The 12,437-nt window shown below is 36.6% G+C and overlaps 6 protein-coding genes across 6 annotated transcripts; 5 read left to right on the top strand and 1 right to left on the bottom strand.

Moving 5' to 3' along the window:
• Positions 1-644: 644 nt before the first annotated feature.
• C9374_010566 (uncharacterized protein) lies at positions 645-2,396 on the top strand (the record flags this gene model as incomplete). Its single annotated transcript, XM_044686124.1, has 5 exons — positions 645-774; positions 906-984; positions 1,078-1,405; positions 1,550-1,825; positions 1,914-2,396. The coding sequence occupies 5 exons, from the start codon at positions 645-647 to the stop codon at positions 2,394-2,396; spliced, it is 1,296 nt and encodes a 431-aa protein (XP_044543721.1).
• Positions 2,397-2,548: 152 nt separating this feature from the next.
• On the top strand, positions 2,549-5,002 carry C9374_010565 (uncharacterized protein; the record flags this gene model as incomplete). Its single annotated transcript, XM_044686123.1, has 1 exon — positions 2,549-5,002. The coding sequence occupies one exon, from the start codon at positions 2,549-2,551 to the stop codon at positions 5,000-5,002; it is 2,454 nt and encodes an 817-aa protein (XP_044543720.1).
• A 177-nt stretch (positions 5,003-5,179) lies between these two features.
• Positions 5,180-5,496, top strand: C9374_010564 (uncharacterized protein; the record flags this gene model as incomplete). Its single annotated transcript, XM_044686122.1, has 2 exons — positions 5,180-5,307; positions 5,394-5,496. The coding sequence occupies 2 exons, from the start codon at positions 5,180-5,182 to the stop codon at positions 5,494-5,496; spliced, it is 231 nt and encodes a 76-aa protein (XP_044543719.1).
• Positions 5,497-5,797: 301 nt separating this feature from the next.
• C9374_010563 (uncharacterized protein) lies at positions 5,798-8,152 on the bottom strand (the record flags this gene model as incomplete). The annotated part of the gene is made up of 1 exon (XM_044686121.1): positions 5,798-8,152. The coding sequence occupies one exon, from the start codon at positions 8,150-8,152 to the stop codon at positions 5,798-5,800; it is 2,355 nt and encodes a 784-aa protein (XP_044543718.1).
• A 474-nt stretch (positions 8,153-8,626) lies between these two features.
• On the top strand, positions 8,627-11,239 carry C9374_010562 (uncharacterized protein; the record flags this gene model as incomplete). The annotated part of the gene is made up of 1 exon (XM_044686120.1): positions 8,627-11,239. The coding sequence occupies one exon, from the start codon at positions 8,627-8,629 to the stop codon at positions 11,237-11,239; it is 2,613 nt and encodes an 870-aa protein (XP_044543717.1).
• A 186-nt stretch (positions 11,240-11,425) lies between these two features.
• C9374_010561 (uncharacterized protein) lies at positions 11,426-12,437 on the top strand (the record flags this gene model as incomplete). The annotated part of the gene is made up of 2 exons (XM_044686119.1): positions 11,426-12,367; positions 12,420-12,437. Coding segments are annotated over 2 exons (960 nt in total), but the record flags the coding sequence as incomplete, so codon positions are not given.

Raw genomic sequence — 12,437 nt, 5'->3', positions numbered from 1 at the left:
AAGAATCAATCGATGTGATGGGACGAGGAAGATCGAGTGTGAGGTTTTTTTTTGAGTTTGATTTAAAAGAGGCTTCTCTAAAAATCTCCATATTTAGGCAAAACAGCTGGTCTTCAGTTTACAATGAAAAACAGTACTGTTAGGCTCACGAGCAACAATCCATGAAGCAACGGCATCGTTCTGAAAGTTTGGACATACAAGTATTTCATCAACGTGGATGACCGTTCGGGAAAGTAAATGTTGCAACATATAGTATTCAAACAAATATTTTCATTGATAGTACGTATTCCGAACGTTCCATAGCATTCAAATAGCTGCTCTCTGTTGCATGCCAATTTGTTGGAGATTGCACAAAATCAAAATCTGTTAAATCCGATGGAAGTCGCAAAATTTCATCATTCAAATGGCCACATTTTTTCTTCCATGAAATATTTCCTCTTTCCCATATGAAAGCGTTTCATTATATCAATACATATGTGTTTTACATTGCAGCAGAATTATGGTGCAATTTAGGGACAGCATATGTTGAAACAATAATAATATTATTCAAATATTAATATTTTCTTCTCAAAAAACCTTAATATTTTTTTCTTCGTGGAAATGACAACCTATTTTTATCGTCAACAAAACAATTATCAAAAAAAATGAGCCAAGTTCCACTCGATCAAGAAGCATTACTTTACAGCAATTTGTTTGATAGGGCTTCCAAGGAGAATGAAAAGCAAAATACGGATGAAGCCATCAAGTTGTTTAATGAAATTATTAATGGTACGAGTATGTAGTTGAGTTGTATTATTTGATCGGATCGGATGGATTGTTGGATTGATGATTTGTTGTTTTGTAACAATATTGTACAAATTTGTTCGTCTGTAACATCACTTGTGGAACTATTTGGAAAAATGTAGTGACCAAGAAGAATGAAGTAATCATCAAGAAAAAGGAAGAGGCCATTTATAGCCTTGGTAAAATCTTTGCTGCTCGAAGGTATGTTCTTTTGCAAGCGATATCAGAGTTTTTGAACGTAGCTTAACCAAATATATTACGTCCATTCAATGTTTGATGTATGCGATCAAATAGTGATGCCAATGCTATTGTGGAATTAAACAAGTCAATCCGACCATTCTTCCAAGATTTACCAAAAGCTAAAACTGCAAAAATTGTGAGAACTTTGATCGAATTGGTCGGAACTATAAAAGGAAGCGATGCAATTCAAATTGACATTTGTAAGGAGTCTATCGAGTGGGCAACAGCAGAAAAAAGAAGTTTCTTACGTCAACGTATTGAATCACGATTGGCAACATTGTATTTCCAAAAGAAAGAATTTACTGAAGCTCTTAATATAATAACTAGATTATTGAGAGAAGTGAGAAAGTTGGATGATAAGGCTCTCCTTGTTGAAATTCACGTACGTAGACGAAATTGCGGATTTGTTGATATGCTCATTTTTCACAATCTCATCTTTTGAAATTACATATCATTGATACTTTTTGGGATTTCATATCATTGTCACATTAATTATTTTACATTCATTTGTGGGAAAAAACATCAGTTGCTTGAAAGTAAGGTGTACCACTCATTGAGAAATCTATCGAAAGCAAGAGCTGCTCTCACAGCTGCAAGAACCGATGCCAATGCTATATATTGTCCTCCACTTCTTCAAGCAGATATTGACATGCAATCTGGTGTATTGCATGCCGAAGAGAAGGACTACAAGACTGCTTTCTCTTACTTCTTTGAAGCATTTGAAGGTTTCAGCAACCTTGAAGACAACACTGCTATTATGTGCCTCAAGTACATGTTGCTTTGTAAAGTCTGTACTAATAATGTAAGTTTTCATTTTGGTATTTTTCAAATTTACCAACTTAACACACCAATGCTCCAAATCACACCTTGTATATTTCATATTATTGTAGACTGACGACATTCAAACCCTACTCAGCTCAAAGACTGCTCTCAACTACACAGGTAGAGAAGTGGAATCCATGAAGGCCGTTTCTTCTGCCTATCAAGAAAGATCTCTTCATGCCTTTGAAAGAGCTCTCGCAGAATATGAAGTTGAATTGAAGAAGGATCCAATCATCAATACTCATCTTTCTGAGTTGTATGACAATCTTTTGGAACAACATCTTTTGAGAATTATTGAACCATTCTCTCGTGTACAAATTTCACACGTTGCCAAATTGATTGATCTTCCTCGTACTCAAGTCGAGAGAAAACTCTCTCAAATGATTCTCGATACCAAGCTGAATGGTATTCTCGATCAAGGAAATGACTGTATAATTGTATATGAAGAAAGCAAGAAGGATCAATGTTATCCAGCTGCTTTGGAAACTATTTCAAATTTGAATGGTGTGATGGATTCCCTCTTTGAACGAGCCAAGGCTTTGACTAAATAAATAGATTGTCACGAAGAAACAACAGTTATGAATAATTTGAAAGGCGCGTTTGTAAATTGTACAAACCTGCTCATCACCAGTGCAAAATTTTGGCGCCGTTTGAATTACAAAAAAAAATAGCTCACATACATTGTGATATTTCAAACAGCAACATGTCGTCGTCATCATCACGAACGAAACATCAACACCACAACAACACCTCGCATAGCCTTTCTTCGTATTTCAATGACGACTCTACAGAAGTCAATCATGATGGAGAAAATATCTTGTTCGGAGATGATGGAAGTATACTCATAGAGCGTCCTCAACAACAGTCGAATCAAGAATCAGAGTATGAAATGGATTCACCTCCAGAGGAGGATGAATATCATCATGCACACGCTCAACATTCTCATCGCTATTCCAATAGTATCAATAGAAATACCTCATCCTTATCGAGCAGTAAGAGAGGAACCATGATCACAAACAACGCAAAGTCTACAAACAACAATCAAGAAACTTGTTCAACATCGTCTAATTCAGCTAGGAACGGAGAAGGTATTATGAAACATTTCTACAATCCATCGGAAGATAGTGAAGACGAGTTGAACAACAACAAGGTGGTCACCAAAAAACCAACTCCAAAAATTGCCACCCCTCATGCCTTTGAAAATGTGCCTCACCCGCAACAACCTCAACCAAGCTCTAAAACTCCATCTTCTTCTTCTAGTTCTCAAAAAAAGCAACGAAAGACGCCATCCTCTGCAAAAACACCACAAGAACCACAGCCAACTACCTTTCCAATGTATCATAATCCATTCCAATTTATTCCATTCTATCCTCCATTCTTTTCTCCATATGGTATGAGCCAAACAGATGCAGAATCCATGAAAGAAGCGATGAAGAACAATCCTTATCGAACTGGGTTTCCATTCATGCATCCAAATGGCGTGATTCAGGGAAATGGTGATGCAGACGTTGGTCAATCCAACGAAACTTTTGTCACTGAGGCTTCCTCAATATTTTTTGACAAAGATTACAAGTTTCAAGAGCAGCTCATGTCAGAAACTAGAGAGTTGAAACAAATCATTCAATCACAAGGAGAAACAATTTCGCTAATTCTGAAACAAATGGAGGCAATGAATCAAAAACTGGAGGCCTTTCAAATGTGTATCCCTTCGAATACTCAAAGCGAAGTGGTCGCTCATAGCGGAAAGAAGAGCCCAACCACGACGGAAATGACTCAGCATGCCACAAACTCCAACCAACATCAAATGTCTACATTGAGTTCTAACACAAATCCTCTCGATAGATCCTCAATCAATTCAAATATTTCGAGTATCAGTGGTACTAGTAGTAATAATGTGCGTCCAAGTGTGGCTGTCACATCGTCATCCACCTGGAAGAGTATGACTTCACCAAAAAATCAGCCTTACTCTCCTCCTTCCATGAAATATTCCTCGTCTAATTCTTCTAATGGTAATCTAAATAATAGCTCCAATTTCCAGAGCAATAGCATGATGGTGAATGGAAGTACTGTCACCGCAAGTAATATCAGCCATCATGATCCACATTCAGATAATAATTATCAGAATCATGTCACCAATGAGAGATATTCTCCTATGCCAACACCTTCAAAGAATTCATTGTCCTCAAAAGATTTTCAATTAGACAAATCAACTACTTCCATCCGATCCACAACAGCAAGCAACATGGGAGCTCTCAACACCAGTACGACTAGTAGTGTCAATTTCCAACACAACGCTTCATCCATTAGTAATGTCAGTGGAGGTGCATTGAATAGCAGCAGTTCGAGTCATGGACGATATGTGAATCCTCACACGGCCACCAACTCACCAATAATTCCAGTCTCTTCGAATAAGGCAAAAACTCTCTCCACTTCCATGCTTACAAAAGTGAATGTATCGACAACTGGTAGTGCCCAAAATTCAGGAATGTCACAATCTACCAATGCCGTCCCTTCAATCAATGTGATACAACCAAAGGCGTCTCCTCAAGTTGTGAGCAAGTCCTCTCATCTCATGTCGACAAATGAAGCAATGGGAATGGCTACTACCACTAACTCTTCTCATAATATTTATTCTCGAGGAAGATCATCACCAGTGGCAACATCAAATTCTTCAAAGGACCACATGAACCATCTCATGACCAGTCCTTCCAAATCTTCCACATTTTCATCATCTTCAAGAACAACTAGTAGCACGAATAGAGACCATTATCATCATGGGCATCATCATGACAACACCGATTCATTCCTTCAAGGACATACTTCACATTTAAACGATTCGTTTGGTCTCATGGGTGATATTAATGCTGATTTGGGTGGTGAAGATTCCTTTGTTTACAACTCTTCATATATGAGCAGTGGTAGTTCAACTCCTCCCGAACCCTTCTCCACAGAAATGCAAAAGTATGTGAAAGAGAAAATTCTCTCCAATTCACCATCCAAGCATGCCCACGACTCAAAGAAGGAAGATATTGCCAAAGACTCGGACAATACCTTTGTGAATAGTTTAACTCTTTCATCAAAAAAGAGGAAGGATTTATCTGCCAGTTTTTCCAATTCATCCTCCAGTTTTCCAATCAAAAGCTTTTCAAAGATTTGAACTTGAGTTTGTGAGCAATGCATTGTGTAATTCGGAAAGAATAATTGTTGATGAACGAAATTGTTCCGATCGCTGAAGGCTCAACCTATGATGTATAGATGAGTCATGTTTGTGGTCATGTGCAGGTTGAAGGTGAAAATCAAAATAAATGATTCAACTTTGAGTATGATGATGAAGATGTGTTGCAGGTTTTTGTTCAGCTCGTTTGTATGCTGGACGCACATTTTTTATTGTAAACTATTTTATTGGGTTGACCAGATTTTTGAAAAAATTTCGTCGAAAAAAAATATTCCACAACCACCAACGTACGTACTTTGTCGTTCTTCTCTATTGTTTACATCAAGAACAATTCTTGATGATTATCTTTTCATCTCGTCAACAACAACAACAGTGCCATATTGAAAAATGGTGAACTTCCCAAAATTGTTGAAGGCATACTGCCAAAAGTGCGAAACTCACAAGGAGCACAAGGTCACCCAATACAAGGCTGGTAAAGCTTCCCTCTGGGCCCAAGGTAAGAGACGTTACGATCGTAAGCAAAAGGGTTATGGTGGTCAAACCAAGCCTATTTTCCACAAGAAGGCCAAGACAACAAAGAAGATTGTGCTTAGATTGCAATGTAAGGAATGCAAGAGAATCAACCAAAGAGGTTTGAAGAGATGTAAGCACTTCGAACTTGGTGCCAAGAAAAAGGCTATCTAAATTCCTTCAACCAAAATAAATCTTCAAATATATCAAATTCGGTGTGTGTTGACATGATTCATGGCGGATCACATTTATTCTGGTGTTATTCAATCACTTGACAATCACGTTATATTGGTCGGTGAGAGAATTGAGAAGGTCTTGCTCGGTGACGACTGTTTCTTCTCGTTCAACACGGTTGGGAGAAATGTCATTCTCTTTCATCCACATCAAATATTTCAGCATTTTGCAATGGAAGAGCATAATTTCAGTGTGATAGGTTGGAAACACAATCTTGACACTGTGCATCATGTCAGAAAGATATTGATAACCTTTCTGTATCATGCCAATGTGTTTCTCGGAAATCTTGTTTGCTTCTCCAAGCAGTGGACATCCCTTTTCAAATAATTTTATCAGCATTGAAATGTACTTTCCTTTCAGTTGAAAGAGAAGATAGTGGTTGAAGTGAGGTCTGATTCGTGAAGAAAGTATTTGATAATTATCTAGCTCGAGCATCGACTGAATTATACCATCCAGTTCGCTAATCACGCTCAAAATTATTTCACATAACTCATTCTTTGGCAATCGATGCACGGAAAGATTATCCTCAGAAATTTTTTGATCCAAGGACAAGATTACTTGATTAAGTTTTCTCTCAAATTCCATAAACGCTTCTCCTTCCTGTAAGGCGGCATCAATTTTACAGTCGCATTTTGTACATTTCCAATAGGATACTTTTTGAATAAATTCTTCATCAATTTCCCGTTGATCATGATGTGTGCTATTCAATTCTGAACATTCAGGGTCATGTACATTTTCATAAATGTCTTCAAACATGGCAAGTGCTTTATCATAATCTTCCTCATCAAAATGCTCAATATTAAAGTCAGTTTCTGAATCGACATGATTTTTTGATTGATATTCTCGAATGTCAGTTTTCGTTTCTCCACTCAGAGTGTTACATTGATAAATTGGAACTAGATAACCATCACATTGTAGATCCTTAGTTGATGCATTAGAAAATGACCGTGAGGTTGACGAAGAGAATTCTTTCATCATTGGTGAGTTGTGACACTTGTAGGCTCTTACATATCGCTCTTCTTCAGTGTCACTCATACATCTCGAGCATTTACAAACAAAATATTTAGAATACCACAATTCTCTTCTTCGAATACTTGTTGGATTCATAATATCAATATAACTGATACATAGTTCTTCTCCTTTTTTCACTTTCTTGACAGTTTGTACATAGATAACATTTCCAGAATAGGACATGTTAGATTTCAAGTCGTCAAAGGTTTGAAAAGAGCAATTGGGCGAGCATGAGTGATCAAACATGGAGACCATTGGGAATAACCCTGTTCCAATTTCTCTAAAATCAGCACAGCTATTTTCAGTGTGATCTTCTCGATCAGAATGTGAGATTGGAATAAAAAACGGAGAATATACAGTGTTTGGAGAGCGGATACTTGTAGTGAAGAAGTTATTAATGATTAGAGAGGAGTTGTTTGAATTATTTTCAACGGTTGAAGATGTGTTTGAAGAGTTCCACCACCATCGGGTATGAGTAATACTATGTGCATTGACAAATATTCTACAAAATGTGTCAACGAGTAGTTCCAAATCAATTAATTCATCATTTTTGAAAAGAGTTTGTTTTAACCTTTCAGAGGATTTTCGAAATAGAAATAAATGTTCAGGATAAATTTCGTCTTTGTGAGTTTGAAGAGACATGAGATTTTCCATTTTGATTCGATCATAGAAGGTGCTGTCACAATTCTTGTCATTCGAGTCGAATTCAATTTTTCTGCAAATTCTATACACGAGAAGTAATAGAGAAAATTCCACACCACATTCCTCTGCAATTCGAGTCAAAAAACAATATACACATCCATCACAACTATCATCGCTGTTATTATAATTCAATAATAAATTATTTTCATCATCCACAGTTTCATTTTCTCTATAAATTAGCTTTCTCAATAATTTACAATTAACATCTTCACAAATCATCCAATCTCTTTCTTCATTTGCATGATCGTCATCTTTTGAACTGACATCGGAAATACTCGTCTTGCTTTTTCGAAAATTATTATGACCATCATTTACACAGATTTTATCCTCACCGAATGACTGATCATCATTCCGTTTCTTTTTTTGGCAAACCACACAAAATCGATGAGAATTAAAATGAATATCGGATTGATGCAACACACTTGCATAGGCTTTTTCAATCAGTAAAATTTCACCAGCATCAATATCTTCCCTAGCAATTAATATTCTACCAAATTTACGGTACAGAGAATGTTCGAGAGAGTCTTTTTGAATAAGACATAATTCAATTTTCGGACTCATAAAATCAACATGTTCTTTCCGATCAAGTTCCTTTGTTGAATAATTTTGAACCCTTTGAGATGATGCCTCTTGTTTGTTGTCTTCATCATGACTCGGAGGACAAGTTGTCATCATGATGATAATTTTTTAAATTCAACTAATGAAAAAAATTTTGTTGATTTGGAATGCACACGCTTTTAAAATTAATTCATCTTATCAAATGACATTTTCAATATTCTAATAATTTAAATGTCTCCGGATTGAAAACTTTGAGAGATGTTGTTGTCCATTCGTTTCATATTTAGAACGTATTCAACGTTTTGAAACTCTTCCAACATCTGTTGAGAGAGATGTTCTCGGGAGTCATTAGCTTCTAATGCTTTTTTCAAACATCAAGTTATCCACCGTTCCGATATAATGCTAGTCATGAAAGGCTTATCTCGTGAGTTCAAAAGAAAAATAGTTTTGAAAGGTATTGATTTATTCTCTCTTTCGTGGATAATCCAAACGCTCAACAGTGGAATGTATTACTGTTGCTGAATTGTATTTATTATTAACTACTAGTTTAGATTCATGATATTCCGAGCTTCAACGGCACAGAAAAAAGGAATGAATGAAATCCGATCGGATCCTCTTCTTCATCATGATGAGGAAGAAGATGAGCATGAAAAACTTCAACTCATTCATGAGGCAGTGATCGAGAAACGGTTTTACTTCTTTGGCTTGTTCTTGGGAATTAATTTAATTTTCATGTTCGTGTATGTGAGCGAGACATGGATGCGATTGAACTATTTTGCATTGGTGATGATAGATATTTTGATGAATGCAATCATAACCAAGTACTTGTTAAGACTTTCATCTCTCACGCAACGCGATGTTGTAAATTGGTGGCGATTTGTTTTGTTGAGCGCTTTGAGGGTTTTGGTGCAAACATATTTAGGTTCTCAAGTTCCATATTATATATTGTACTATTTTTCACTCTTTGGAGCTGCCAACACGTATTACTGTAAGAGGTGGATGGTTATTGTGCATGCTTGTTCGTTATTCGCTAGCTCTCTGATTGGACAAGTTGTGGTCAATCATACGACTCTTCGTGCTGTGGAACATGGCGTCTTCTTAACTCGAATTCATGTAGAAAAACAGACACCTTTCATCTCCGGATTTCATCCATCGACTTTTACGCTATGGAGCGACACCATTAACATTTTGTTGGTGGAGATAGTACTCACCTTGTCTTGTCTAATTTTCTCGCAAGTGATAGAGTTGCAATTTGAAGCAAATGTAAAATACAAGTATCAAGTGCAGGTACAAAAAGCATTGAATTATTCCAAGTCTAAATTCATTGGGAATTTGAGTCATGAGATGAGAAATCCTCTTCATGGCATCATTAACAATACAGACTTGTTGAAAATGGAAACTGAGAGAATTGTAGAAATGGTGAGCTCAGATATGGAAAAAAATAAGGAGAACATTGCTAGAGCAAATTTATCTAATTTGGAACTCATTGAGGACGTGATCACTGGATCACAAATGTTGTTGAGATTACTTTCCAACTCTCTTCAGGTCACCAACTTGGAATTAGGAAACATCAAGCTCAACTATCAACCTTTTAACGTTTTTGAGTCACTGGAATCCATTATCTCAGTTTTCTTCTCAATTGCAAATAAGAAGGGGCTTTCAATTCAATCTTGCTTCAACTTTTCAAAGGTTCCTTTTTATGTTAATGGAGACAATGTAAAGATATCACAAATTTTGATGAATTTAGTATCAAATTCAGTGAAATATACAACAACAGGATTTGTCACTCTCAAATGTGATGTTTGTGATAAGAGTGATATGGACTATCCATTCCATGGAAAACCTGATGATGAAAAGTTCACTATTTCTGGTTTTGACAACCTCACATTGAAGGATATCGTAGTTTTAAAATATGAATGTATTGACACAGGAGCAGGAATGAAAAATATTGATAATTCCAACAACATTCAAAGTTGTTCAGCTCATAGCTCTCAAGAGTTTGATCATTATTTTAACCAATCAAATACGCAAGTTAATTCTACTTTCAATGACAGCAATGGACTTGGGTTGAACATTTCAAAGAACATTATTGATCTCATGAAAGGACAAATGTATGTGAAAAGCGCAATTGGAAAAGGTACTATTGTCACTGTTTACTTACCAGTGGTCAAATGTAGCAATGGAACTGAATGTCAAGACATTAAGAACCGAATTGAAACTCTCAAAGACTCTAACAAGTGGAGATTTCCTCTCAGTCAAGTCATGATTTATGATCCTCATCAAAATATTAGAGATTTATTGGAAGATTATTGCAAGCAACTCTTTCCTGATTGTTCAGCACAGATATTTTCCAATGACAAGGACTTTAAAGGTATTCTTAGCAATTACATTCACACTGCTACTTCCAATACTTTACAAAATACTCTCCTTATTTATCCTCAAGAATTTGAATCATTAGATGGCAATTCCTTACATTACTTGATGAAGACAGAAACCAATATACTGTTACCGCTTTCAGAACGAGGACAATTCTCTTCAATTGTGAACAGGTGCAAGCATTTCACACGTCCCATCAAACTGAAAAATTTTGTTGAAATCTTATATTCATCCTTAATTGACCATCATGACACAAGAAGCACAACAACCAATTCTATTTCCATTGAAGCACTGACATCACCACTACGCTCAACTTCTTCCAACATCTACTCTTCTCGAAATATTAAGGTTCTTGTAGTTGACGATAATGAAGTGAATCGAAAAGTTCTCACCAGAATGATGACACTTCTTGGATTTTCTGTCATGACAGCCTCCGATGGACTCCATGCATTAGAAATGGTGAAAAAGAATCCACACGAATTCCAAGTCATTTTGATGGATTTATTCATGCCTCTTCTCTCTGGCAAAGAATGTTGCAAACTCATTCGTGAACTCAACATTTCAAATCTCAAAATTGTTGCCGTCACAGCCAACGTTTGGGAAAATGAAGAGAGTTTGAAACCAAAATTTGGTTTTGATGCTGTCGTTCATAAGCCCATCATGATGAAACAACTTGAAGAACAAATGACTGTGTTGTTAGATTGTGCAGCAGAAGTCAACAACAAGAACAACGATCCTGGTACTTCTCATGGATCTCCATCCCAACAATATTCTGATCAGCAATCGAAGGATCTTCATCCATTCGATTATGATGGACATGGTATTTGATCAGTACGATGAACTTTGTTTGGCGGGAAAAATTTTGGACAAACCCGAAAAAAATTGTGTTCATTGATCTGCTTGTCTTAATTCCAAAACTTCTCGGATCCTATTATCTGTCGGATTGATTCGAGTATTTCTTTATCGGAAATTACGAAATATATACTTATGAAGATTTAGAAATATATACCAAGAATGACCAAAGTAGTTCCTGCTTCTTCTGAGGCCGAAGTGGGTGATGTTGCTCCAAACGGCTGCGATCAAAAACAATCACAAAATAATGATTTAAAACAGGAACAAGTACTTGGAGATGGGTTTGAGGGAGATCGAGATTTAGAATCTCAACATGAAACATGTGATTACCTACACAGAAAAACGGGCATTAGAATTTCAGAAATAATTTCCATATTGGGATGGCTCGTTTGTGGAGCTGTTTGTATTTATTATATTTATATTGAGGCTGTTGGTTACCAGGATGCTGTCAGCAATCCTACCACTTCGGTTGCTTATGTGGAACAAGTACCACTTCATTTTCCAGCAGTGACGATTTGTAATTGGAACGCAGCTTATTATTGTGATTATTGCACGTTAACGTTACGAGCCTGTACAATGGTCAACGCAACAGATGGAACAATTATTGACTGTCCTTTCGAAATGACCACGACAACGATCGAGCAAAGTGGACAATTCTTTACGTGTTATGTTTTCAACAACAATACAGAGCATCCTGTGAGCGTGAGTACGACCGGCTATGGAGGGTCGATTAGCATGTACTTTGATGTACCACTAGCGCCTCTGGATAGAGATTCTCGTTTCGGATTGCAGGCTTCTTTTCATGAAATAGGTACTGTCCCTCCAGTGTTTGCAGAGACAAATTTTGCAGTTCCATTCGTTGATAATTTCTTTACCTTAACTAAGGTCATTACGAATCGATTGAAAGAAACGAAAGAAGCTCCCAAACATACCGTTTATTGGAGCTCTCGAGTCTCTAACGTTCAGTTAACACAGAATAGCTCGACATCTGTCGTTGTGTCCTTTGCGTACACGACATTGAATATCAAAGAAATTACAGAAATTGTTTCAAAAACATCGCTTCAGCTCTTTGGAGAAATTGCTGGAATGCTTGGTACACTGATGGTAAGTTTGATTGTTTATCATGGAATGATATTGAATTTGTTTTTTTGTGTAGGGCATTGACATTTTAAAA

This window comes from Naegleria lovaniensis, assembly GCF_003324165.1.
Source record: "Naegleria lovaniensis strain ATCC 30569 chromosome Unknown tig044, whole genome shotgun sequence".
In the NCBI taxonomy this organism is placed as follows: domain Eukaryota; phylum Heterolobosea; class Eutetramitea; order Acrasida; family Naegleriidae; genus Naegleria; species Naegleria lovaniensis.
The sequence above is the reverse complement of the archived record's forward strand: the minus strand, read 5'-3'. Positions and strand labels throughout refer to the sequence as shown.